At 39.7% G+C, this 25,846-nt stretch overlaps 1 protein-coding gene across 1 annotated transcript in view; it reads right to left on the bottom strand.

Annotated features, from left to right (window-relative positions):
- Window positions 1-14,188, bottom strand: part of PDE11A (phosphodiesterase 11A) — a 462,469-nt gene extending 448,281 nt beyond the window's left edge. Inside the window, exon 1 of the mRNA XM_028830876.2 lies at window positions 12,942-14,188. Coding sequence (XP_028686709.2) covers window positions 12,942-13,853 — 912 coding nt within the window. The 5' untranslated portion in view covers window positions 13,854-14,188. The remainder of the gene's footprint in view (window positions 1-12,941) is intronic.
- Between the last annotated feature and the right edge of the window lie 11,658 nt (window positions 14,189-25,846).

Consider the following 25,846-nt stretch of genomic DNA (forward strand, 5'->3'; position numbering starts at 1 on the left):
TTGATGTATAAGAATGCTTGTGATTTTTGACATTGATGTTGTATCCTGAGACTTTGCTGAAGTTGCTTATCAGCTTAAGAAGAGTTGGGGCTGAGACGATGGGGTTTTCTAAATCTACAATCATGTCATCTGTAAACAGGACAATTTGACTTCTTCTTTTCCTAATTGAATACCCTTTATTTCTTTCTCCTGCCTGATTGCCTGGCCAGAACTTCCAACACTATGTTGAATAGGAGTGGTGAGAGAGGGCATCCCTGTCTTGTGCCAGTTTTCAAAGGGAATGTTTCCAGTTTTTGCCCATTCAGTATGATATTGGCTGTGGGTTTGTCATAAATAGCTCTTGTTATTTTGTGATACATACCATCAATACCTAGTTTATTGAGAGTTTTTAGCATAAAGGGCTGTTGAATTTTGTCAAAGGCCTTTTCTGCATCTATCAAGATAATCATGTGTTTTTTGTCTTTGGTTCTGTTTATATGCTGGATTATGCTTATTGATTTGCATGTGTTGAACCAGCCTTGCATCCCAGGGATGAAGCCCACTTGATCATGGTGGATAAGCTTTTTGATGTGCTGCTGGATTCGGTTTGCCAGTATTTTATTAAAGATTTCTGCATCGATGTTCATCAGGGATATTGGTCTAAAATTCTCTTTTTTCGTTGTGTCTCTGCCAGGCTTTGATATCAGGATGATTTTGGCCTCATAAAATGAGTTAGGGAGTATTTTCTCTTTTTCTATTCATTGGAATAGTTTCAGAAGGAATGGTACCAGCTCCTCCTTGTACCTCTGGTAGAATTCGGCTGTGAATCCATCTGGTCCTGGACCTTTTTTTGGTTGATAGGCTATTAATTATTGCCTCCATTTCAGAGCCTGTTATTGGTCTACTCAGGGATTCAACTTCTTCCTGGTTTAGTCTTGGGTCTTGGGTATGTGTCCAGGAATTTTTCCATTTCTTCTAGATTTTCTAGTTCATTTGCATAGAGGTGTTTCTAGTATTCTCTGATGGTAGTTTGTATTTCTGTGGGATCAGTGGTGATATCCCCTCTATCATTTTTTAATTGTGTCTATATGAATCTTCTCTCTTCTTTATTAGTCTTGCTAGTGGTCTATCAATTTTGTTGATCTTTTCAAAAAACCAGCTCCTGGAATCATTGATTTTTTTGAAGGGTTTTTTGTGTCTCTATCTCCTTCAGTTCTGCTCTGATCTTAGTTATTTCTTGCCTTCTGCTAGCTTTTGAATGTGTTTGCTCTTGCTTCTCAGGTTCTTTTAATTGTGATGTTAGGATGTCAATTTTAGATCTTTCCTGCTTTCTCTTGTGGACATTTAGTGCTATAAATTTCCCTCTACACACTGCTTTAAATGTGTCCCAGAGATTCTGGTACGTTGTGTCTTTCTTCCCATTGGTTTCAAAGAACATCTTTATTTCTGCCTTCATTTCGTTATGTACCCAGTAGTCATTTAGGAGCAAGTTGTTCAGTTTCCATGTAGTTTAGCGGTTTTGAGTGAGTTTCTTAATCCTGAGTTCTAGTTTGATTACACTGTGGTGTGTTGCTGAGGAGCGTTTTACTTCTAACTATGTAGTCAATTTTGGAATAAGTCTGATGTGGTGCTGAGAAGAATGTATATTCTGTTGATTTGGGGTGGAGAGTTCTGTAGATGTCTATTAGGTCTGCTTGGTGCAGAGCTGAGTTCAATTCCTGGATATCCTTTTTAACTTTCTGTCTCATTGATCTCTCTAATGTTGACAGTGGGGTGCTAAAGTCTCCCATTATTATTGTGTGGGAGTCTAAGTCTCTTTGTAGGTCTCTAAGGACTTGCTTTATGAATCTGGGTGCTCCTGCACTGGGTGCATATATATTTAGGATAGTTAGCTCTTCTTGTTGAATTGATCCTTTTACCATTATGTAATGTCTCTTCTTTGTCTCTTTTGATGTTTGTTGGTTTAAAGTCTGTTTTATCAGAGACTAGGATTGAAACCCCTGCCTTTTTTTGTTTTCCATTTGCTTGGTAGATCTTCCTCCATCCCTTTATTTTGAGCCTATGTGTGTCTCTGCATGTGAGATGGGTCTCCTGAATACAGCACACTGATGGGTCTTGACTCTTTATCCAATTTGCCAGTCTGTGTCTTTTAATTGGAGCATTTAGCCCATTTACATTTAAATTTAATACTGTTATGTGTGAATTTGATCCTGTCATTATGATGTTAGCTGGTTATTTTGCTCATTAGTTGATGCAGTTTCTTCCTAGCATTGATGGTCTTTACAATTTGGCATGTTTTTGCAGTGGCTGGTACCAGTTGTTCCTTTCCATGTTTAGTGCTTCCTTCAGGAGCTCTTGTAAGGCAGGCCTGGTGGTGACAAAATCTCTCAGCATTTGCTTGTCTGTAAAGGATTTTATTTCTCCTTCACTTATGAAGCTTAGTTTGGCTGGATATGAAATTCTGGGTTTAAAATTCTTTTCTTTAAGAATATTGAATATTGGCCCCTACTCTCTTCTGGCTTGTAGAGTTTCTGCCGAAAGATCTGCTGTTAGTCTGATGGGCTTCCCTTTGTGGGTAACCTGACTTTTCTCTCTGGCTGCCCTTAACTTTTTTTCCTTCATTTGAACTTTGGTGAATCTGACAATTATGTGTCTTGGAGATTATCTTCTTGAGGAGTATCTTTGTGGCGTTCTCTGTATTTCCTGAATTTGAATGTTGGCTTGCCTTGCTAGGTTGGGGAAGTTCTCCTGGATAATATCCTGCAGAGTGTTTTCCAACTTAGTTCCATTCTCCCCATCACTTTCAGGTACACCAATCAGACGTAGATTTGATCTTTTCTCATACTCCCATATTTCTTGGAGGCTTTGTTTGTTTCTTTTTACTCTAAACTTCTTACTTCATTTCATTCATTTGATCTATTTCTGAAGAACAAAATTAGTTTTTTCTTCAACAAAAACCCAAAGTCTTAAGTATGAAACATTCTTATAGTGATAGTAGCTCTTCTTTCCCCAGCTGACCTTTCTGTTCTTTAATTTAACATAGCAAATAATCTTAATTTGGTTAAGTCAGAGGTAGAAAAATATTTTCCTGCCCTTTATATTTTAAAGCTCCTTTCTGTCTATTCACAGCAGGCATGAGTAAAGGAAACGACTAAATCAGAGGCTGTTCCTTTTGTTCATTCATTTTAAAAATGAATGGCAAAGGAGAGAGGGGAGAGATGGCTCAGCTTCCAGCTCTTCATCTCCCTGCTTGGTTAATGCATGGGACATTCGCTACCACTGTTTCCTCTCCTCTTTGCTTCTCTGCATGATAATCTTAGGGTTATGATAAAAAGGAGTTGTTATGGCTAGGGCTGCCTTGGGCTTTCAAAGCCAGTGCTCAAAGATGGGGAAGTGAGAGAAGAATCTGACTCCAGTCTCACATATCTGAAGACAGAAAAAAAAAAAAAAAGGCAGCAGCAGCAGCTACCTTAGCAGTTGCACAGAGTGACAGTGTGTGCACCCTCTCACTTAGTGGTTTTCTGGAAGCAAAAGGAAGAAGAGGCTAACAGGGAAGTGTGAGTAGCCATAAAGGTGGCTATTAGAGAGAGGGGATTAGAGCTTCACTTTTCCAGAGGACTTTATTCAGAAAAGAACAAAAATCTGGGCTTGTTTCTTTAGCAGCCCTGGATAATCTTTCCCACAGTGTCCCAAGCCTGTAATTCTTAATGCCATTACAGCTGTTATTAAAACTTTAAATATGTAATCATGCATATTAAGTTGCCAAATACCCATAAAAACTGTTAGCTCATTAAACTGTGCACAGCCATTTAAATGAAAAAGGAGTATCATCTAATTTTTTAACTGAAAAATGTAAAGGTTGAAACATTCTGGTAATCTGATAAAGTAGTACATGCAACATAAATGCAAAAAAAGATAATGCTAGTATTAAAAGTATCATCAATTCCAAACACAAAACCATAAAGAAAGTCTATCTGTTGTATAAGGAATCAACACATCTAAAATAAAACTGTCATAGATATACTTGCCTACTAAATTATTAGATCTTGATTACAAGCATGAAATTTAGTATTCATTTATTCTTTAATGCCAGCAGCTAGAATTGATTTAGTTTACAAGTGCTTGAGCCAAATACCATCTTTTTAAAAAATTTTTAATATTTTGACAATAAAACAACAAATCATCAACTTGGAGATTTCATATGGGGATTTATTTCACAGAGACCCAATGTATACTTTTGAAATTGCATTTTGTACTAGAAAAATAGGCATGTTGATCAATTGTATCAAGAAATTTAACATATCTGTGTTCATCAAAGGTAGAATATTTATTACGGCCTCTTAATCCTGACAGCATAATATTCATTTAAAGCATTTGATCTCTTTACATTTTAATCATTTCTTGTGTTTAAGGGATTATGTATGTGTGGTACTGTGTTAAAAAGTACCTGGGATTTGTTTTAATGGGGTATGGTAAAGCAAACACAGAAATGACTGTCACGAAGAAAGTTCATACTCACAGACCCTAGAAACAGGAAGCACGGCACACTGTGCAGGGCCACACAGGCAAGGGCCAGGGTCAGTCCGGAGGCAGAAGTTGGGGCAGAGCATGGCACAGAACTTTTACTAGGGTCTTCAGGGAAGGATGGTTGAGACAGGGTATACCTACCCTGAGTATACTAAGTAAGTTTAGGATTGGCTAGTTTGATTAATTTTGGCAAACTATGGGCTATAGGAGTGGTCTTTAGTTGGGTACTTGGCCCTGGGTGATTTAGGGCAAGGAGAATATTGTCTGGGTGTATGAGAGTTTGATAAAGGACATAGTTAGGGAAGTGGGCTCTGGATAGGCTGATTTATATATCAAAGGTACCCTCAAAAGGGAGTTCTTCACTCTCTCTAGAAATTAGCTAGCCCTGGAAGGGGCAGTCTCTCCAGGGTCGTAGGCCTCAAATGCTAGAACATCAAGAATAAAGAAAATTTGGAAATATAGTCAATACAGGTACTACTACATTTTAGATCAAAACTCTCCTATTATGTTCAAAGCCCTTTCCAAAGACAACACTGTGAATAAAGCCTTCTGGACTGTGTATTTTAAAACATTAATAAGGCCTTACATTTCTGACTTTATCCATTTGAAAATGCTATTCCATTATCTCATTGCAATCTAATGATTAGATTTGATGATTAGAGGCTTACAAAATACTATGGGGCAGACATGTCTGAACATATTATCCCTATATTATAGCTAAAAAACTAAGGCAGAAATGGGAATAGAACCACAATTCCTGACTATAAGTCTAGAGCATATTCTGTCACACTCTGATGCCTTTTACTGTTTAACAATGTTATTAGTAACCTAAGAATTCAATTGTCAGGCAAATGGATTTAATGAGGTTGTACAGAGAACAGGTTCCACAAACTAGACCAAAGTCACCTCTTCTCTGTAAGTGTGTTTGGCCAAGGTTACCTTTTATGGAGTGTCTTTGGGGATACAGAATCTCACGAATAAACAGAATAACTTGAAGAGAATAAGCGAGTCAGCTCCCTCACTTACCAATGGAGTCACTTTAAGCAAATTACTTAAACTGTCCAAGCCTCGGTTTCTCCTTTTGTAAAATGGGGGTGGTCATAGTTACCTCAGGGGATTTTTGAGAGGATTAAAAGAGACAAAGCTTGCTAATGAGCTGTCTGACTCAGAGTTTGTACTCCATAGATGAAGTTACTATTCATCCACAGTGAAGCTTCCCTCTACCTTCTGTTATTACGTTAAAAAAAAAAAAAAAGTAGACACCCTGCTGGGCTCAGTGGCACACATTTATAGTCCCAGCTACTCATGTGGCTAAGGTGGGAGGATCACTTGAGCCCAGGAGTTTTAATTCAGCCTGGACAACATAGTAAGATCGTGTCTCTAAAAAAAAAAAGAAAAAAATAGACACCCTAAAGAGGTATCTCATAGGTTTCCCCTTTTTTTTCCCTTCAGGTAAAGAAGATTTCTTGTCCTGAATTTGCAACAGCCTTTAAGCTATATTTTATGATAGGAAACATAATTTGTCATTAATATGTGAAACCACTGTTCAGTCAAAACCAACCAATTAATAAAAAAAAAAATCCTCAGGAATTATAGAAAGTATATTTTTTAATGCCAGAAGACCTTTACTATTTTAAACCAAATAAATAAATAAATATAGCCTCAATGCCTATAAATGACCAAGAACTGAAACTTCTCCTAAAATATTAGTGACTTAACGCAGTCTTTTATGATTAAACTGCCTTTATCTGATTCAAATTTCACTTTCCAAAAGAATGTGGCTATATTGCAAAATACTACCCTTAAAATAAGCAGCAAGCAATGTACCTCAAGGATCTTGTTGACTTTCCTATAAAACAACTCAAAGCTGTTTCAGAGGAAAGTTTGTATGACTCTTCAACGCTGTATTCAACATGAAACCCTAACTTCCAAATTAAGCCAGCGTTGTCAATAAACAGGTGACCCAAACCTCATGAACCAAAATAAATTGGTCAGATTAGTAAACATTTAGCTTATGGGTTGGGAAAAAAATTTAGTTAACCTTAAATTACCTTTTCATGATTCTGTAGGAACTGTGCCTTTCTGTAAGCTATCCTCATGTACAAAGCAGCAAATGCAATTTGTCCTTGTGTTTATCACAATCGTGTCTGTCAGGAAGAGAGGCTGAAATAGCAGAGTTTCCTACTTCAAACACAAAATCAACTCTGGTTCTGGGCTAGTGAACATGTTTGTGGGCTTGGGGGAATTTTTTAAACACTGTGCAAAGCTGGAATAAGATTTCATGAAACTCCTTTTTTATATTATCAGTATTGGAGTAGGATCAACATCTGCCTTTTTAGACAAATCTTAGCAACTCAATCACATGAGTGTAGTCCATATCTATCAGCACTGGCTCATCAGGAAACGAAGCACTCTCATCGCTGAATTTTCTAGACACCTAAAATTAATTCCTTCTGAGGCAAACACTTTCAATGTGATTATTTCAATGGAGATTATTCCAAAAAGAAAACTGAAATTCAATGAAGTATTAAATATCGTTATTCATAGTATTAGAAAATACATATAATAAATATATATCAGCATATTACAATGCATTCTTAAATACAACTTTATGTATATTTTTGGGGTTGTTTTCCAACTCCTCTCTTTAAGGATAAGGCACTCAGCTCTCCCTTCTCATGTCATGAGATGGCAAGCAGGTTCTAAATGAGCAAAGATGGAGAAGTAGTCCTGGCAGAACGTATGCAAAATACAGGAATAGAAAAGCACTATCTGGGCATTGAAAACAGCCTGTAGTTTAATTAGGATGGTGCTGAGGCCACATGAAGGGCTGCAGTAGACAAGGCTGGATTAAGATTGAACTTCTCTACCTTTGACTCCATATGACTCAGATTCAGGGCCCGTTTCATGAGCATGTGACCAGTGCAGTGGCTGAAAGACCCCTGCTTGAGATTTAATGCTATGCTGTGTGAGACTGTTAATACTTTTTACCATAGAATTTGTGCTTTGTAAGCAAAGTCCAATGGAACAATGCAGTATGAGCCCCAGAGTCCAGAACCTTGGTTCACATACAGTCTCCCCTCCCACTGCCTGCCCAGAACTGGTTTTTGGCCACCTGATCCCTGCTCCTTGGTGTCCCAGGCCCCATTCATCCTCCCCAGTCTCACACCTGCCCTTAGCAACCAGGTCACATGGGTCGAGGAAGAGGCCCACATTCCATGTCTGCCATTGCACTCTGCTCTTAGATGGGGTGTGGGGAGGGTGCGGAGAGGGGCAGGTGCATGCCCCACACCTCCTCAGGGAAGAGAAAGGATGTGGCCCTCCTCACCCAGAGCTGGCAGCAACATGGCACCTGTGGCAGGCAATTCAGCGGGGGCCCCTTGCCCACCCTCAATCCAGATACTGAGAATGCCCCAGCCTGGAGGTTGCAATCCCTTCAGACTCTCAGACAGGAGGTTGCTATGAACGGGGGGACAGACTCTTGGGAAGTGGGGACTGACTTCTTTAACCCCGGCCAGAGTCCTGCTTTATCATCTTGCACTAGGCTCCACAAATTATGTAGCTGGACCTACTGAGAATCTTCCCCTTAACCCAGCTTCTCTCCCTCTTCTGGATAAAGGCATCACACTTCCTCCTATCTCCTGGGTTTAGAATCTGAGTCATCATTGCCCTCCCTCCCTGCTTTCCCAAATCCACACCCGCAGGCCACTTCCCATCTGTCTCCTTCTGCCCATTCCCACTGTTCCTGCTTGAGTTTAATTGTTAATCATGGCTCCACCAGACCATGACAGTAGACTCCTAATTATTTCCACAGCTTTGAGCCTCTCCTTGTTCAATCCATTCAGCTGCTGCCACCAGGTTACCCAAAACACCACTTTGATCATGCTAAGATGTTTTTAATGGCTCCCTGTGGCCTACTCTTGGTGAAGTTTGAACTCTTTAGCTAGGTATTCAAAGTCCTTCCTTCTTTTGTCCTCACCTTACTTTTGCAAATCATTCTATGACAACAGAATGTCATAGATATGCAATATGCAGTATTTTGGCCAAATTAAACTACTCACTCTCCCTTACACCTACTTGGTACTTGGTCATCACTGTGTCTCCGTTGAAGCTATTTTGTTGGACTTGGATCACTTCTCCTTACTCCACAACTATTTCTAACTGGAAAATCTAATCCTATTTATAGCTCAAATGGTGCCTCCTCCAAGAAGTCTTTCATCATGAGCCCAGTCACAAAGTGACTCCATACTCATCCAAGACTAACATCATTTAGTTTGTACAGCTTGGTACTAGTTTTTTGTGGACAGCACATGGCTCTCTACTGTACACCCTTGGAGAGCAGAAGTATATCCTGTCCTTTATACACCCATAGGTCCTCTACCCAAGGCCTTGGGGATAATGGGCTCTCTCTGTGCATGTTTGTTGGAACTAATGAATAAACGAAGTTGTTGTGTAAACAGATCTTCTGAAAGGTAGGCGCACCTGTAACCCTTCAGCGTCATCCCCTTTCCTCCTCTCAGTTCATCTAACAAAACATCCTGCTGCTTTTCACACCCAAGCCCATCAAACACCTGTATTATCATTATCAACACTGACAAAAATTCACCTCATGATTTTTATGAATGTTTAAAGTGCTATATTCTGAATGCTTAGAATAATCTCAAAGAGAACACCTGTTACTTGAATGCTCTTATTTTCAACCTCTTGAGGGCAATTTTTTCATTACTATATTAATGTGGGCTGTTAAATAACTTATAACTATCTGGGAGAAAGGTAAACTGCAGTCACTATGATCTGGACTGGATACCTAAAAATGAATGGTTTTTTTTTCCACTTACAATTTATTTTTTTCCTAATTTCAAGTCTGTCTTTTAGGACTAATTGAGGAGAGTAATGCAAAATAATGAAATAAACTGAGGGATTTTGGATTGTCAGAATTTCTATTCAATTTTAGCCTTTCATTAAATATTCTACCCTTGACTCCAGAATGCCATGCTTATCATCATAATTTTGTCTCTTCAATGCCTTTCTCTTGCCCATTCTCTTGCCCATATTAGGAACCCCCAAGAGTATCACCAATGTAATTATCAAATGATTAAATTTGGAAACTCTGTGTGATAAAAAAAAAAAAATTCTTACCTCCTGAAGAAAAAATACACTGTCTGAAGCTGAGCAAGAAACACCTTAAAAATATAGTAGTTAACAAAGAATCAGGAAGGATGGTTACATATTTAAATAGAAACTTCAAGATGCTTGCATATATGGTACAAATTAAAACATCATGACAAAAGAACATGTATTTGGAAAGTTGTCAGTTTCATTAAGAGACATCTGTAACACCAGGAAATGGAAAGGATGGAGGAAAATGCTAGAACTGGGGAAGGATGCAACATTCTTCCCTATGACAACCTTATAAAAAGTTTATATTGCATGTCTTACTAAGAGGAACAAAGTGCAGAACTTTTGATAGGCTAGCATATGGTATTACCAACCACATTTAGGGACATTTTAAGTAGAGAATGGAAGGATAGATATTTTCATGTTCCTTGAATGTAAACCTGGTTCTAAAATACTTAATTTAAGGGTGGAGCATGGAAAAGATTAAGCTGGTCAAAACATGCTGACTTCACATCTCAGTTCCAGATAAGGAGAAAAACAATGGAAAATAAGGTAAACAGAAAGAAAAAGAATATTAGCAAACTAGATATCATCGTTATCTTCATAAACTGTTACCATTTCCTGGGTAATTGCCATGTACCAATATTATTTTAGGGGCTTTGACATAATATCTCATTTTATTGAGATAAACAAAAATAACCTTTGCTAAGTAGATATTATTGTCCCCATTTTATGGATGAGGAAATTGAGGCTGTGAGAGATTAAGAAATTCTCCCAAGGTCACATCATTGGTGACTGTAGTGCACCATAATAAAGAAAAAAAGTAGCTTTATCAAAGAGTAGCATAAGTAAAATGAAGAAAACTACACCAAGTTAAAAATACAGAGATACATAAAAAAAGCCAATGGAAAAAGAAAAGAGAAACTTTCTAACCAGTTAGAAATGAAAGCAAGGTAAACCAAGGGTAAATTCCCAACCCATATAGCACCTTTCCCCTACCTGCCTTTCGCCAGGCCTCCCAACATCCCTTTTTGCAGCCATCATTACTATTCTGGGGCGAAAAGAAAAAACAAAACAAAAAAAACTCCTCTTTCCCAATGTCAGCTTCCAAAAATATTAAGACACTCGGCAGAGTAAGGGTAAAGCCCACAGGAAGTAGCAGCTGCTGAAAACCTGCTTTCGCCTGCCTGTGATGACACCTACAGCCACAATTCCAGACAGCAGCAAGACAAGTTAACTGTTGAAGAGACTTGAGAATTATGCTCTTAAAGAAAGGACAGTATGAAATAAAAGTTAGGGCCTGAATGAGGACATTAAGAAACAAAAGCTACAGAAATGGGAGAAAATCAATTGGGGATGAATTTTAAAAGTAAGGGCAATAAAGAGAAAAGGCTGCAACCTCAGGCTAGAGTAAGTATCATTGAACTAGGAAGGGATTTTTCTTTAGCCCAAGCATAAAATAAGGATGTGGAAAAAAAATTGGAAAGAAGAAAATTTGTGATTGTTTTACTTCTCTAGAAATATAATTTGTGACAAAATGTTTACAGAATCTTCAACATATGAATTATTAAATGCTTGTATTTCTTCTCATAGCTTTCTAGGATTGTAGAGAAATAAACACTTGTTGAAAACCATTCATTGTTGCTTCACCTACACCTTTTAAAGTTTTCAAGAAAGATAAAATGAATAATGCACTTAGTCTACAATAAAAGGTTAACAAAAATGGTATTTTGACAAACATCCTTTAATATTAAAGTGTTAGGTTGGCAGACATCCCACAAAAATATGAAACTTGGCTTTAGTACAAGTTAGTCAATTTTCTATGTAAAATTGTCAATTTTCAGATGAAATAGATAAAATTTTACCTTTAGTGTCCTTCCCACTCTTTTTGCTATTCTCAGCAACAGCAACTAAACTCCAGAGAAACATGTAGCTCCCTGAGACCACTGGAAGAAGTACTTACTAGATGACTATAAAACTTTCCTAACCAAGGATGAGAACTTTTAATTCTTATGAACCCTGAAGAAGTCTCATAGAAAATAACATCCAGTTTCATCACATTCAGTGAATAAATACTGAAGAAATTAGAACGGACTGGTTTTCAGATCCAGCATCTAATATCAAGTTCAAAACGCTGTGAAAATGAAAGGCTCAGAAAACCCAGATGAGAGCATGTTGGGTTTCCTTTTCCACTTGAAACTAACATGTTTACCCTGCTGATGGCTTTGGAGTTGCTAAACAATTATCAATATTTTTTGTTTGTTTCGTAAATTAAAAACCTACTTGCTCAGTCCTATCAAAGCTGACTACAGAAAATGCTACATTCAAGCCTAAAGATAACTAGCCCCTCTATCTGTCCAATCTTCCTAATCTCAACAACAGAAACAGTTAAAATAGATACTAAGAAGGCACAAATGGGTCACAGGACCATTTTCCCCCTGACATTCCTCTTCTCTTCCTCTTTTCCCTACCTTACAACCTGTGCAACTCTAATCTAAAGAAGGGAACAGGGAAGTAGTTAAGCACTTTGTTGCCTTTCCAATACTGAATTAGAGAATGAAAATGCATTATGGTCTCCAAACGACATCAAAGACACCAAAATGCCCATCTTAACACTGGAATTCTGGAGCACATATCTTTTTCTAGCAACTCACAAACGCATACTAAAACCACACATTGATATCTTAAAGAGAGGAGGAGGGAGCTGTGGATGCCAGATCAGCCAAAGTGTCAAAGTGTTAAAGACAAAGTGTCTTGACAGAGAAACACGTGGTGTTATTGGGTGATATATGAATTTCCCACAAGCCATTGGGTGTTAAGAAAGGACCGCGCGCGGTGGCTCAAGCCTGTAATCCCAGCACTTTGGAAGGCCGAGACGGGCGGATCACGAGGTCAGGAGATCGAGACCATCCTGGCTAACACAGTGAAACCCCGTCTCTACTAAAAAATACAAAAAACTAGCCGGGCGAGGTGGCGGGCGCCTGTAGTCCCAGCTACTCGGGAGGCTGAGGCAGGAGAATGGCGTAAACCCGGGAGGCGGAGCTTGCAGTGAGCCGAGATCCGGCCACTGCGCTCCAGCCTGGGCGACAGAGCAAGACTCTGTCTCAAAAAAACAAAAAAAAAAAAAAAAAAGAAAGGACCAACACATCAAAGATGCTGTAGGAACATTCTAACTACTTTAAACTCAGGAATTTAAATAGCAAGATTTGTATTGTTAAGAGCCTAAATTAATGTGTTCCTGGATGCCAGATGATAACCGAAAGCTTATCTCCCAAGCCAATGGGGTTCTGGGAGAAGGGGACAATGCAAAGTCCTACCTGGTAGGCATCAGGAATGTTGACCGTTTCTCCATGCTCCCCGACATAGCCAATGATGCCTTTGCCCCAGGGGACCTGCACCTCATTTGAGTTCTCTGTGCTGCTGCAAGGCAGCAGAGGGGTTCCTGCATGCACATCAAAGAATTTGGAGACCAAGCTCTTCTTGCCAGCAGCTGCCCTTTCCACCAGGAAAAGAGAGCATCGGTCAGCGTCCACCATAAGGCAGACAAAGATGAGAATCTTGTAGCTCAGGCTGGTGAGGTCAAGGTCATTGGAGATATCTTTGACCAATTCCAGAAAGAACTGACGCTCATTATGCTTTTTCAGGTGGCACTTGTAGTCGATGGCTGTAGGAGGATACTGAGGCAGATTCACTCTCGATTCCAGCAGCGCACTGAGAATATGGGCTGTGGTGGGGGGCAGGGAGCTGGCCTTCCGGAGAAGTGCCCTCCGTCGTACACTGCTCAGGGGTTCCTGAGCCCGGGAGGTCGCCTGTTCATCGTAAGTCCTGTTCACGTGGATGGCCTTGGAGCGGGCAAAACTCTTCCTTAGCTCTTTCTGAGAAGCTCTCCGCTGCAGGTTCCCATCGCCCCTGCTGCCACTGGCCCAGCTGGGACTCAAGGGAACCCCACCACAGTCCCCGCCACCGGGAAGAGGCTGGCTATGGGCAGAGCCATTTGGTCCAATGCCACCACCAATGCTGCTGCCACCTTTGCAGGTGCTGTGAGCCAAGCTGCTGGTACCAGCCAAAGAGGGCCTTGGACCTAAAGCCCCCTGACCCTGACTATGCCTCTGCAGCCACTTTTCAACCATCTCCTGCTTCCCCTTCCGCATCAAGTAATCTTCAAACAACTCTGGGTGCCTGTCCAGGAAAGTTTCCACCTCCCCAAAGTCCAGGCGGGAGGCTGCCATGGTCCCAGACAGCTTTCCTTGCCTGTCCACACGTAGACCAAATGTTTTCCCGCCCCGAGGCCTCTAGCTGTTCCTGCACATGTTCACCCCCACCAGTATTCCCAGTTCAGTGCCACCTCCCCTGGAGATTATTCCCAGCAGTGGAATCTGGGAGGTGCCCCTTCCTTCTCTGGCTCAGAGTGGCTGGCACCGACCCCACCCCCTGGTCCTGCTACTCCTGCTCGCACAGGTGCCCAGCACTGAGCTGCCGCCGCTGCCCCGGCTCCTGTTCTGGAAACCGTAGCTATCGCTGCTCCTGTTCTGGCTGCCGCCGCTGCTGCTGGAACTGCTGCTGTAACCGGATGAGTGGACCACTGTGACAGGGAGGTAGGGCAGGACACGCCCCTGAGTGAGGCACAGAGCCTGGAGGAAGGAGAGAAGAGGAGGGAGCCGCGGAAGCCAGACCAGCCAAAGTCCACGGCCCAGGCGGCCGGCGGTTCCTGGAAGAGTCTCTGGACGGCCAGAATCGGCGCCTGAGTACACGACTCCTGATTGGAACACGATTAGAAGAGGGAAACGCACCTTGTTCCTTCCCCGCTTTCTTGCTCCCTTACCTCCCCAACCTTCCCTACTCACCGCCCCTTAATCCGTTAGCGTTTCGAGGAGGCCCAGCGGGAACCCAGTGGGAGTCCGAGATAGAAGTGTTGATGTTTTGCAGAGATCTGAACACAGACGCGGACTCCGAGGAATCGAGGGTGTCGTTCACCCTCAGAGACAGGCAGGGTTATTTTTCTGGGATGTGACTGTGGATTGTTGGTTCCCAGGATTCCTGGGACTTGCTCACTAACACTGCCCAGCGCCTTGTGGGTGCTCGGTAAATATTAATGGAATTGCATTTCCCCGAAAATAGCAAATAAAGTTTCCTATGTGAGCAATTCATGACTTTAACCAAATTCATGCACCTGGGGCAGGGGTAGATTACATAGAGAAAGGGTGTAAAACAGTACAGAAAAAGAGTTTACCAGGTAGAGGAAGCAAGTGCTAAAGAGTTTGGGGTATTTAATAAACAGCAGGGAGACCAGCTAGGAGACAGTAAACCAAGCATAGAATCCTGGTAATTTGGAGCAGCTGGCTTCCAAGAAGGTGAGTGGTTATCAAGATTTAAAAGGAAACAAAAAATGTTTAGCATAGTGCCTGGCACATAAAAAGTGCTCAGTAAATGTTAGCTGTTGTATTACTTTTGTTATTATTATTATTCTAAGGTGACGGTGTATGGAAACTTCACTGCATGTAGCCATGCCTCTGGTCACTCGAGTGATCTATCAGTAAAGATGGTTAGTGATATGTTGAAACTGGCTTGTAAGGACTCACAAGCACCTAGTTTAAAATCTCTTTCCAATTCTGTGTTCAGTCACATCATGGAGCTTGCAATCAGTCACAATGGGAATGTTTACACCATGGAAATCAGCAAATGTTATGTGCCAGGGTTTTTTTTTTTTTTTTTTTTTATGGACTGCTAATTGTTAAACACTCACCAATATGCAGTGGAAATAATCCAAATGTCCATCAGTTGAGGAACAGACAAATAAAATGTGTTATCTCCATACAGTGGAATATTATTCAATCATAAAATGGAATGAAGCACTGATACATGCTACTACTTGAATGAAGCTTAAAAACCTCATGCAAAGTGAAAGAAGCCACTCAGAAATGACCACATATTATAAAATTTCATTTATAGGAAATGTCCAGAACAGGCAAATCCATACAGACAGAAAATAGATTACTTTCTAGATGGAGAGGAAGTAGGTGACTCCTAATGTGTGTGAGTTTTTTTGGGGGGGTTGGGGGTTAATAAAATGTTCTAAATTGATTGTGTTGATAGTTGCACAATCTGAGTATACTGAAATTCAATGAATTGTACATTTAATTGAATGAACTGTATGGTACGTAATTTATATTTCAATAAAACTGTTACAAGACAACAACAAAACACATTTACTACCCTGAGACTGGTTATAATACAGCAGCAGCGTTGTGCATGGAGACAAGAAAAGCACTGAGTAGAGATCTGATGAAAATGAAGCAATGAGCTTCTCAGGGAAGGGAGAGAAGTAGACCAACCCTGGGCTTCCTAGAAACAGAAAGTTTAATAAAGACACTTCCTTAATTCCATCTTCCAGGTATTCATTATACAAGCAGTTGTTTGGCATTTACCATGTTCCAGGCTCTGGGGACAAAAGAAGACCAAGACAAAACCTGTGCTTTTTACTAAAGATCTCCGTCTACAGTACCAAGAGAAGTGAGAGTAGAGAAGAATACTGGGAAGGATGGGGAAAGCAATAGAAGAGAAATCCGAAAAAGTGAATTCAACATTTCGAGCTTGGTTTTGAATCGGCTGTAGCCATGTTCCCAGCTTGGTATGTGAGGTCACTAAAGGAGTTAATGGTTGGGGAAGAAAATGAGAAAGTGACAGACAGCACACAGAAGATAGTCCAGAGGGCTGCAATGGAGGGCTGATAACAAGATGTGTATTGGTGTGGCCACACTGCCATTGATCTTCACTCTCAATCTGCAGAATAGTATGTGTATTAGTCATACTCCCAACAGGAAACAGAGCACATTCTAATTAAATTCCAAGAAGGTTGATTTACAAAGGAACAAATTACAAAAGTGAAATATAGGTAAACCACAGAAATAGTGAAGAAACCTGGTACTCATAGCAGTAGAGAAGTTACCACCCCTAGACATGAGGGGAAGAGGAGGAAAAAGTTACTAGGACTTGGAAGCAAAGAGGATTGGATAGTTACTACTGCCTTGAGGGGAGCAGTGACAGCCCATCAAAAGGCATCAACAGGTCAGGTACGGTGGCTCATGCCTGTCATCTCAGCATTTTGGGAGGCCGAGGCAGGCGGATCACTTGGGGTCAAGAGTTCGAGACCAGCCTGCCCAACATGGCAAAACCCTGTCTCTACTAAAAATACAAAAATTAACCTGGAATGGTAGTATGCACCTGTAATCCCAGCTACTCAGGAAGCTGAAACAGGAGAATCGCTTGAACCTGGGAGGCAGAGGTTGCAGTGAGCTGAGATCGCACCACTGTACTCCAGCCTGGGCAACAGAGTGAGATTCTGTCTCAAAAAAAAAAAGGCATCAACAGCTCAAGCTAACCTCAAAAGAGGGATATTAGGAACAAATATTAATAATAGTTGGAACTTATTCTTTTCCCTCCCTTCCATCACTGACCAGACATAAGCTAGAAGGTATTGAAGTCTGTTGATACCTCATCCTCACTGGGCAAAGAGTAGGAGGGGACAGAGGAGGATCTATATAAATTCTGGAGGGGTGAAAGGATGATTCTTGGCCTTATATGGAAACTTGAAGAGGTCCCCTTAGGAAATAATGGAAGAGGTCCCACTAGGAAAGAATGGTCCAATATGGAACCTTGAAGGGGTTCCTTTGGTAAAAGAAATAAAAATATATTTCTCTTTAGGAAATACAGCTCCAAATAATTTTCTGTGTAATTCTGACCTCTTCTGCTTATCTGCTAATTCCATCAAAACTATCTATAACACACTCTATGACAACATTTGCAGTCTATAAAGCCCCTCAGGCACAAACTATCATACCTGAAAAGATATGATATTGTGAAGATACCGTGCAGTCCATAGGATCCCCCGGGGCACTATCACACATGAAAAGGTATGATACTGTGAAGACAGATCACTCAGAGCAAGGAGAGGCTCTGCAGGCTCCTTCTCCATCTACCCTATCCCACCTCTACCAAGCTGTAAATATTGTCCAAGTAGCCTCTCATTAAAGAAGATGAAGGAGTCTTCCTATTTGTATTTTTCAAGAATAAGGGGTTCCTTTTTTATCTAAGTATTTATTTCTTTATCATGGCCAATTAGCATTTGTTGAGTACTTTCAATGTACAAAACATTGGGTGGCAGGCAAGATAACTTTTGTTATTCCAAAGGGGACCTATTACATTTTAGTACTGGATGGAAACTTACAGTTCATCTAGTACTATGCTTTCCACATTTTGCTCATGGTTACATTGAAATCTAGAGCGGACACATAACTGCTCCAAAGTCACCTGCCAGGCCAACCTCTGATCTACTCATAGCTCCATCCCACCCTTACCAACATCTCACAACTTGGTATCAACTTCCTAAAGCCCAATGAACTTCTATCTCCTAAGTTTGCCTCCTAATTATTCATCTCCTAAAACAGACATGACTGACTTTTACTGTGTGACCAGTGAGCATCATCAAATATGTAAAGGGAGGCTGAAAACGTAGTTACTTAAAATAACAATTTTCCTACTTCTCACAATTCTCTAGGTTAACTAGTGGTTCTTCTCTTTCACTTGGTATTGGCTGAAGTCACTCATGTGGCTGCATTCAACCGGCAGCTGGGATGTGCTGGGAGGTCCAGGAAGGCCTCTCATACATATCTAGGGCCTCAGTGCCGACTTGTGGCTGAGGCTGCTCAGTTTTTCTCCAGGAGGCCTCTTTCTACATTGTATCTCATTTTTCAGGTTTTCTTTACATGGCTTCTGTCTCCAGTAGGATAACCTGCCCTTCCTTACAATATGGCATCTGGATTTCAAGAGGGAGTGTTGCAAGAGGGTAAGCCCAATATGCAAGAGCCTATCAAGCTTATATAACAGTTGTTAATGTCCCATTGGTCAAAGCCAATTATATAGCCAAGCACAACATCAGTTGAGAGAGGGACAAGGACATGAATACTCACAGGTATGGTTCACTGGGAGCCACTCATCTAACAATTCACCACACAAACTCTCTCCTGAACCTCAGAGGCCTATCCTATTTCCTTTTTTTTTTTTTTTTAATTTTTTTTTTTGAGACAGAGTCTCACTCCACTGCCCAGATAAGTGCAGTGACATGATCATGGCAAAGCCCCATTTCTAACAACTACAAAATATTTGTTCCTAAATGTTTCACAGGCACCTCAAATTTCTCATCTCCAAGACCACTCTCACTCCCGCCCACATGAAATCACACAATCCTGTATATTTTACTGCAGAAATTTCTGTTTAAATCCAGCTGTCTTCTCCAAGCCTGCTTTCCTTAATTCAAGCCTTCACTATCTGTCCATTCTCTACCAACCAGTATCACCTTCCACATAACAAATGTAAAAATGGCACATTAAGTCCTTGTCAAAAGGCATGTAATGGGTCAAACTGCAGCTCCACAAAAGCTATGTCCACCAGAATCTGTGAATGTCACCTTGCTGGGAAGAGGGTCTTTGCAGATATAATTAGGTTAAGGATCTCAAGATAAGATCATCCTGAATTTAGGGTAGGTTCTAAATCCAGTGACACTTTCCTTATAATAGATGCACAAAAAAGAAGACACAGAGACACACAGAGGAGGAGGTGGTATGAAGACTGAGGTACACATGGAGTGATGGGTCTACAAGCCAAGGAATATCCAGGATTACTGGCAACCACCTCATTCTGGGAGAGAGGCATGAAACAGATTCTCTCGGAAAAAAAAAAAAAAAAAAATCAATCTTCTCAATGCCTTGATTTTGGAGTTCTGGTCTCCAGAACTGTCAGAGAATAAATTTGTGTTGTTTTAAGTCACCATGTTTGTGGTAATGTGTTACAGCAGCCCTAAGAAACGAATGCAAGAGCTTTCCTCAGCGCACCTTTATTTTCCATCTCTCTTCTCACCTCCTGCCATAACTCTCCAAGCATTCTCCCCTTCTCTCTTCTGGGCTTCTACTTGAAATGCTCTTTTCGCCTTCCCTGCTTCTCAAACTTCTCTTTTCCATTAACACCTATTTCAAATGTCACACATCCTATGGTTCCTGCTTCCCCAGTAAAAAGCTGTGCTGTGTCCTATGTGTCCTGCTTCCATACATTTTGGTCATCTACCTGCTATATACCATTGAACATCTGGTGTTTATTCAGCCCAACACGATGCATTTAATTCTCCATTTTAAAAATACTTTGCATTAAAACACATCTTACTACTCTTTTGTCTCTTCTTTTATCAATTTAGAAATTGAAAGCACTCTAAGCCAGAAGTCCACCTACATTCATAGTTGTATTAAAGATTAATAAGTATCTAGAAGGTAAGTTTTTAAAATTTCAAAGATATCTTGGTAAACGATAATGTACCGTAAAGTTACAGAAAAAAATGAGCTTCAATATCACGCCATAAATGTTTTACATATTTTCTTCATCTTAAAATCAATAGAGTATTTTTCACCAGAAAAATCAGCCATAATCAAAGTATCTTGCGGAAGAATAATTTGTTGATAAAACATTGGTTGGTTTTTCATTATTGAAAATATTTTCTATATATTTGGAGACTCAAACTCAGTAGAATATGGATAAATTCAATATTTAAAACATTCCTTGAGTCTTCATAAAGGTAACTTTGCTAAAATATCTTAAACAATCAACACTGTTGAGTTAAGACATTGACAATATAAAATAGTCTAAGAGTCATTTCTTTCCTCAAGGAACATGTACAGTCTAGCTAGGGAGGTAGAACGTCTACCTTAAAGAACAACTGACAATACAAGATATTGTTGATGATGTCTGACAGGCAAGAAAATCTATTTTCTAAAAATCAGACATATCCTTAAATACAATATTATATTATTTATATTCAATAGAATCCATAACTAATCCATAACAATAGTATTAATATTGAGAGTATAGACCTACTACTAATAGAACAAAAGGAGGAAAAAGCTGGAGGGAAAAATTCAACAACAGATTCTTTTTTCCTTCAACTTTTATTTTAAGTTCTGGGGTACATGTGCAGGGTGTGCAAGGGTGTGCAGGTTTGTTACCTAGGTAAAGGTGTGCCATGGTGGTCTGCTGTACAGATCAACACATCACCTAGACATTAAGCCCAGCATGCATTAGCTATTTTTCCTGCTGCTCGCCCTCCCCTCGTCCCCCCGAATGGGCCCTAGTGTATGTTGTTTCCCACCTCCCCATGTCCATGTGTTCTGATTGTTCAGCTCCCACTTATAAGTGAGAACATGTGGTGTTTGGTTTTCTGTTCCTGTGTTAGTTTGCTGAGGATAATGGCCTCCAGCTCCATCAATGTCCCTGCAAAGGACATGATCTTGTTCCTTTTTATGGCTGCACAGTATTTCATGGTGCGTATCTATCAAATTTTCTTTATCCAGTCTATCATTGACAGGCATTTGGGTTGATTCCATTTCTTTGCTACTGTGAATAGTGCTGCAATGAACATACACGTGCATGTATCTTTGTAACAGAATGATTTATATTCCTTTAAGTATATACCCAGTAATGGAATTACTGGGTCAAATGTTATTTCTGGTTCTAGATCTTTGAGGAATTGTCACACTGTCTTCCACAATGGTTGAACTAATTTACATTCCTAACAACAGTGTAAAAGCATGCCTTTTTCTCCACAAACTTACTAGTGTCTGTTGTTTCTTGGCTTTTTAATAATTGCCATTCTGACTGGCCTGAGATGGCACCTCATTATGGTTTTCATTTGCATTTCTCTAATCATCAGTGACGTTTAGCATTTTTCATATGTTTGTTGGGCACATGAATGTCTTCTTTTGAGAAGTGTCTGTTCATGTCCTTTGCCCATTTTTTAATGGGCCTGTTTGTTTTTTTTCTTGTAAATTTCTTTAAGTTCCTTGTAGACTCTGGATATTAGACCTTTGTCAGATGGATAGATTGCAAAAATTTTCTTCCATTCTGTAGGTTGTCTGTTCACTCTGGTGATAGTTTCTTTTGTTGCACAGAAGCTCTTTAGTTTAACTAGATCCCATTTGTCAATTTTTGCTTTTGTTGCAATTGCTTTTGGAGTTTTTGTCATGAAATCTTTGCCACAGTGCCTATGTCCTGAATGGTATTGCTTAGATTTTCTTGTAGGGTTTTTATGGTTTTGGGTTTTACATTTAAGTTTTTAAAACATCTTGGGTTAATTTTTGTATAAAATGTAAGGAAGGGGTCCAGTTTCAATTTTCTGCATATGGCCAGCCAGTTCTCCCCAGCATCATTTATTAAATAGGGAATCCTTTCCCCAGTGCTTTTTTGTGTCAGATTTGTCAAAGATCAGATGATTGTAGGTGTGCAGTCTTATTTCTGAGTTCTCTATTCTGTTACATTGGTCTACGTGTCCAACAACAGATTTTAATTTAGGTTTTAATTCAGGGAGATTATATAGAAGAAGAAGGGTAGAAATAAATATTAAGCAATGATGCCTTTCTTTTTAATTGCCATGCCTTCATTCACTAAATCAAAAATAATTAATCATTCCAGCACTGTTTTGCATGTCTTATAGGAAAAATTTTATAAAAATAGAATATAAATGCCTTATCATTTAAAAGACAGTCTCCATTAGTCTCATCAGTTATTTATGGCTTGATTGAAAGATGAAATATTACTCCCAAGAGTAACTTCCACAGCAACTAATATATTAAAAAAAAACATGGCAGGCCTCAATTATTTATTTTATTTTTTGAGTGATCATGATAAATCACAGACTACAGCAAGGCCAACCAGCTCTAGTTTCAAATAAGCATTTTTTAAAAAATATACTGTACAAGTTATTCATAAAACATTTGCAATGTTTTAATGTCAGAATTTATCTTTCCAAAATAAATACATCAAAATCAAAGATAGTTTGAACTTTGAGGAACTATGAATCTGTTGTCAAATTAATCTTACTAATATGCAATGTAATGTGGAATAGTACTAACATAATTAGTTATCATTCTGGAAACTCTAATTACATCACAGCTACATGTTATAAAAACAGCTAATGAATGTACCCTTGTGCACTGAAGAACCAATCAAGACAGAACCTGATGCTAGATATTCCTCCTGAAGTTTAGCCTCTGAAAGATTTTCTCACTTGTGTATACATACACATTTTTTGGCACATAACCTGCTTTTTAATGAGATTCTTGTATTTATAGGAAAACTTTTCTACATGCTATCTTATCACCAAGAAATAAACCAACGTAAATGTCTAACCAGTTTATAAGAGTAAAAGAAAATACAGAGAAAAAAATTGAGCAAATTATTCAATTCATGCTATACTATAATAATAAGGTAAAGAATTTGGTTAATTTCAGTATCTCATCAAATATCCTTTTGAGCACAGCAGAAAGTGTCATTTGTTAACAATGACCAAAATGGCACCTTTCTCTGCTTGGGTGCCTTTGCCTGCATTCTTTCACCCATCTCTTCAAACCGGGCCTCACCAAATTTTCCCCTACTAAATGAGCTTAACCCTCCAAGGATATTCTGACACTGACCTTGGAGGGAGTTTTAAGCACTTTGTTTGTTTGTGGTAGTGACTTCACTGTATTGCTTTTAGCTCAGTCTTTTCTTTCTTCAGTTGCAAACAATTCTGGTGATTTTCTTTCAACATTTGTACAAGTAATTTTTTAAAAAATTATTAAAAATTATCATTTCCACACTTACTGTCAAAGGTTTCCTCACAAAAGAACACCAAGATTGAAATCATTTGCATTTCTGCAATATAACTCATACTTTAAATATGTATCAGAGACTACCCAGTACTTCGTAGGTTGACTTTTGTCATTTAGATTTCCAGTTGAAGTGGGAGCGGTGCTATCTGTCACATAGTCATAGTGAAGGCCACTGTGCGGGGCTTCAGGCACAATGTCATCTCTGTTACCACCTTTAATTATTTTAAGTTGATCTCAATTTCCCTTTTTGCATATTCTTACTAGTACCAAGCAATGGTGGAGCAAGATGCCTCAGTTTCTACATCTGCAAAATGTGAATTATTAATAGAATTGTATTAAATGAGTTAATACGAGTACAGCACTTAGAATAGTATCTATACAAGGCCGGGCGCGGTGGCTCAAGCCTGTAATCCCAGCACTTTGGGAGGCCGAGACGGGCGGATCACGAGGTCAGGAGATCGAGACCATCCTGGCTAACACAGTGAAACCCCGTCTCTACTAAAAATACAAAAAATTAGCCGGGCGTGGTGGCGGCGCCTGTAGTCCCAGCTACACGGGAGGCTGAGGCAGGAGAATGGCGGGAACCCGGGAGGCGGAGCTTGCAGTGAGCTGAGATCTGGCCACTGCACTCCAGCCTGGGCGACAGAGCGAGACTCCGCCTCAAAAAAATAAATAAATAAATAAATAAATAAAAGAATAGTATCTATACAAAAGGAGCACGATTGAAAATAAAAGAAACAGAACAGTTTGGGTCACATAGTAAACTCTCAATAAATGTTAGCCATTCTATTATTATTGTTGTTAATTTAGCCACCAGTCCATATACCTGAAATACAATTTTAAAATACGTATACCATTTTTTAATGTAAAACCTTGTTTAAAACCATATGTCAACTAAAAAACGACAGAGTTCACAAATTTCAACCCTCGTAAGTGTTACAGCCTGCAGGGTGGCCATTCTGACACATTGGGAAGCATAATCTCTAGTCGGAAGCTGGAAACAGACACTTTGAGGGAAGGGCAAAGGGAACAGGAATTTATGCTTAGCAGGGTGGCCAAACATACATATTCAATCAGCTATAGGAGGAGTCATGAATATTTATGAAAGAAGAAACAATGTGCATGCACAGTTCAGCTTTATATTCCTTCATGGGGCCCACGTACAAAAAAACAGCAGCATTAGCATGATCCAAGGGTGATGTTTTTGCTCTCTGACATCAAATGTAAAGCAGAGGATACAAAAACCCTCACTGTGCATTCTGGGTGAACTGGCCAGAACCACTCTGTGGTCGGTGGGGCAGCATCAACTGGCTGGTTGTTGTCAGTGAAAGGGCTAGTTTCTGTTGAACTCTTAAGGAAGAGTTAGCCAGGGAGACAGTGTAACAAGCCATATCTGACCTCTCACACAATCCTGGCTGAGAACTTGGTTTTCAAGGTTACTCTGATCACCTTGGCCAAGAGATGGTCTGTTCAGTCAGTTGTGGGGCTTAGAATCTTATTTTTATTTCTCACATACTTTCTGCTAGTTAGGGGTAATTGAAAAATCACTATACAGAAAAACAGAACTCAGTAGAACTAAATTTTTTTTTTTTTTTTTTTTTTGAGATGGAGTCTTGCTCTGTCACCCAGGCTGGAGTGCAGTGGCGCAATCTCAGCTCACTGCAACCTCTGCCTCCTGGGTTCAAGCAATTCTCCTAACTCAGCCCCCCAAGTAGCTGGGATTACAGGCATCTGCTACCACGCCTGGCTAATTTTTGTATTTTTAGTAGAGACGGGGTTTCACCTTGTTGGTCAGGCTGGTCTCGGACTCCTGACCTCAGGTGATCCACCCACCTCGGCCTCTCCAAAGTGCTGGGATCACAGGCGTGAGCCACCTCGCCCGGCCAGTAGAACTAAACATTTGAAGGAGCACAAAAGTGGTAGGAAATTGAACCAACTTGAGAAGCCAAAAAATAAAAACAAAAACTTTTTTAAGTACTGCTCAGAAAAATGACACACTTGTTTTTCCAAAGAACTGGCTATGCTTGTTTCCACAGACTGGCCAATAAAGCACATGTCCAGGGCAGGCATATAGATCCAAAGAGCCCTACCAGAAAGTGTGTGAATCACCTTTTCCTGCTACAGTAGTTCATCATACCTTTGACTGGCTGTACAACTAATAACACCACATTCCCAAAATTCATACAAAATAAGTTTCCTAATAACTTGCTATGCAGGAAAATGTTCCTCTTTCTGGATTTTCATAGAATAATATGAAATTTAGTGACAGAAAAAAGTTTCGCAGATTTTGCTTTTGCATTTGACAAAATTTTTCAGTGACTTTGAGCTATACTTTCAGTTTTCCTCCTTTTATGAAAAAGATAATATATGCTTGTAAAAATTTAAACATAAGATTATATAAAGAAAAAATAAGTCTTCCATCTCCATTCCCAAGAAACACATACTTATCAGTGTGTATGTATCAATAGCCAATAGCTATATATATTCCTTCACATATACACAAACATACATATTCTTGTATGTATAGAAAAAAACTA

Source organism: Macaca mulatta, chromosome 12 (genome assembly GCF_049350105.2).
Source record: "Macaca mulatta isolate MMU2019108-1 chromosome 12, T2T-MMU8v2.0, whole genome shotgun sequence".
NCBI lineage: Eukaryota > Metazoa > Chordata > Mammalia > Primates > Cercopithecidae > Macaca > Macaca mulatta.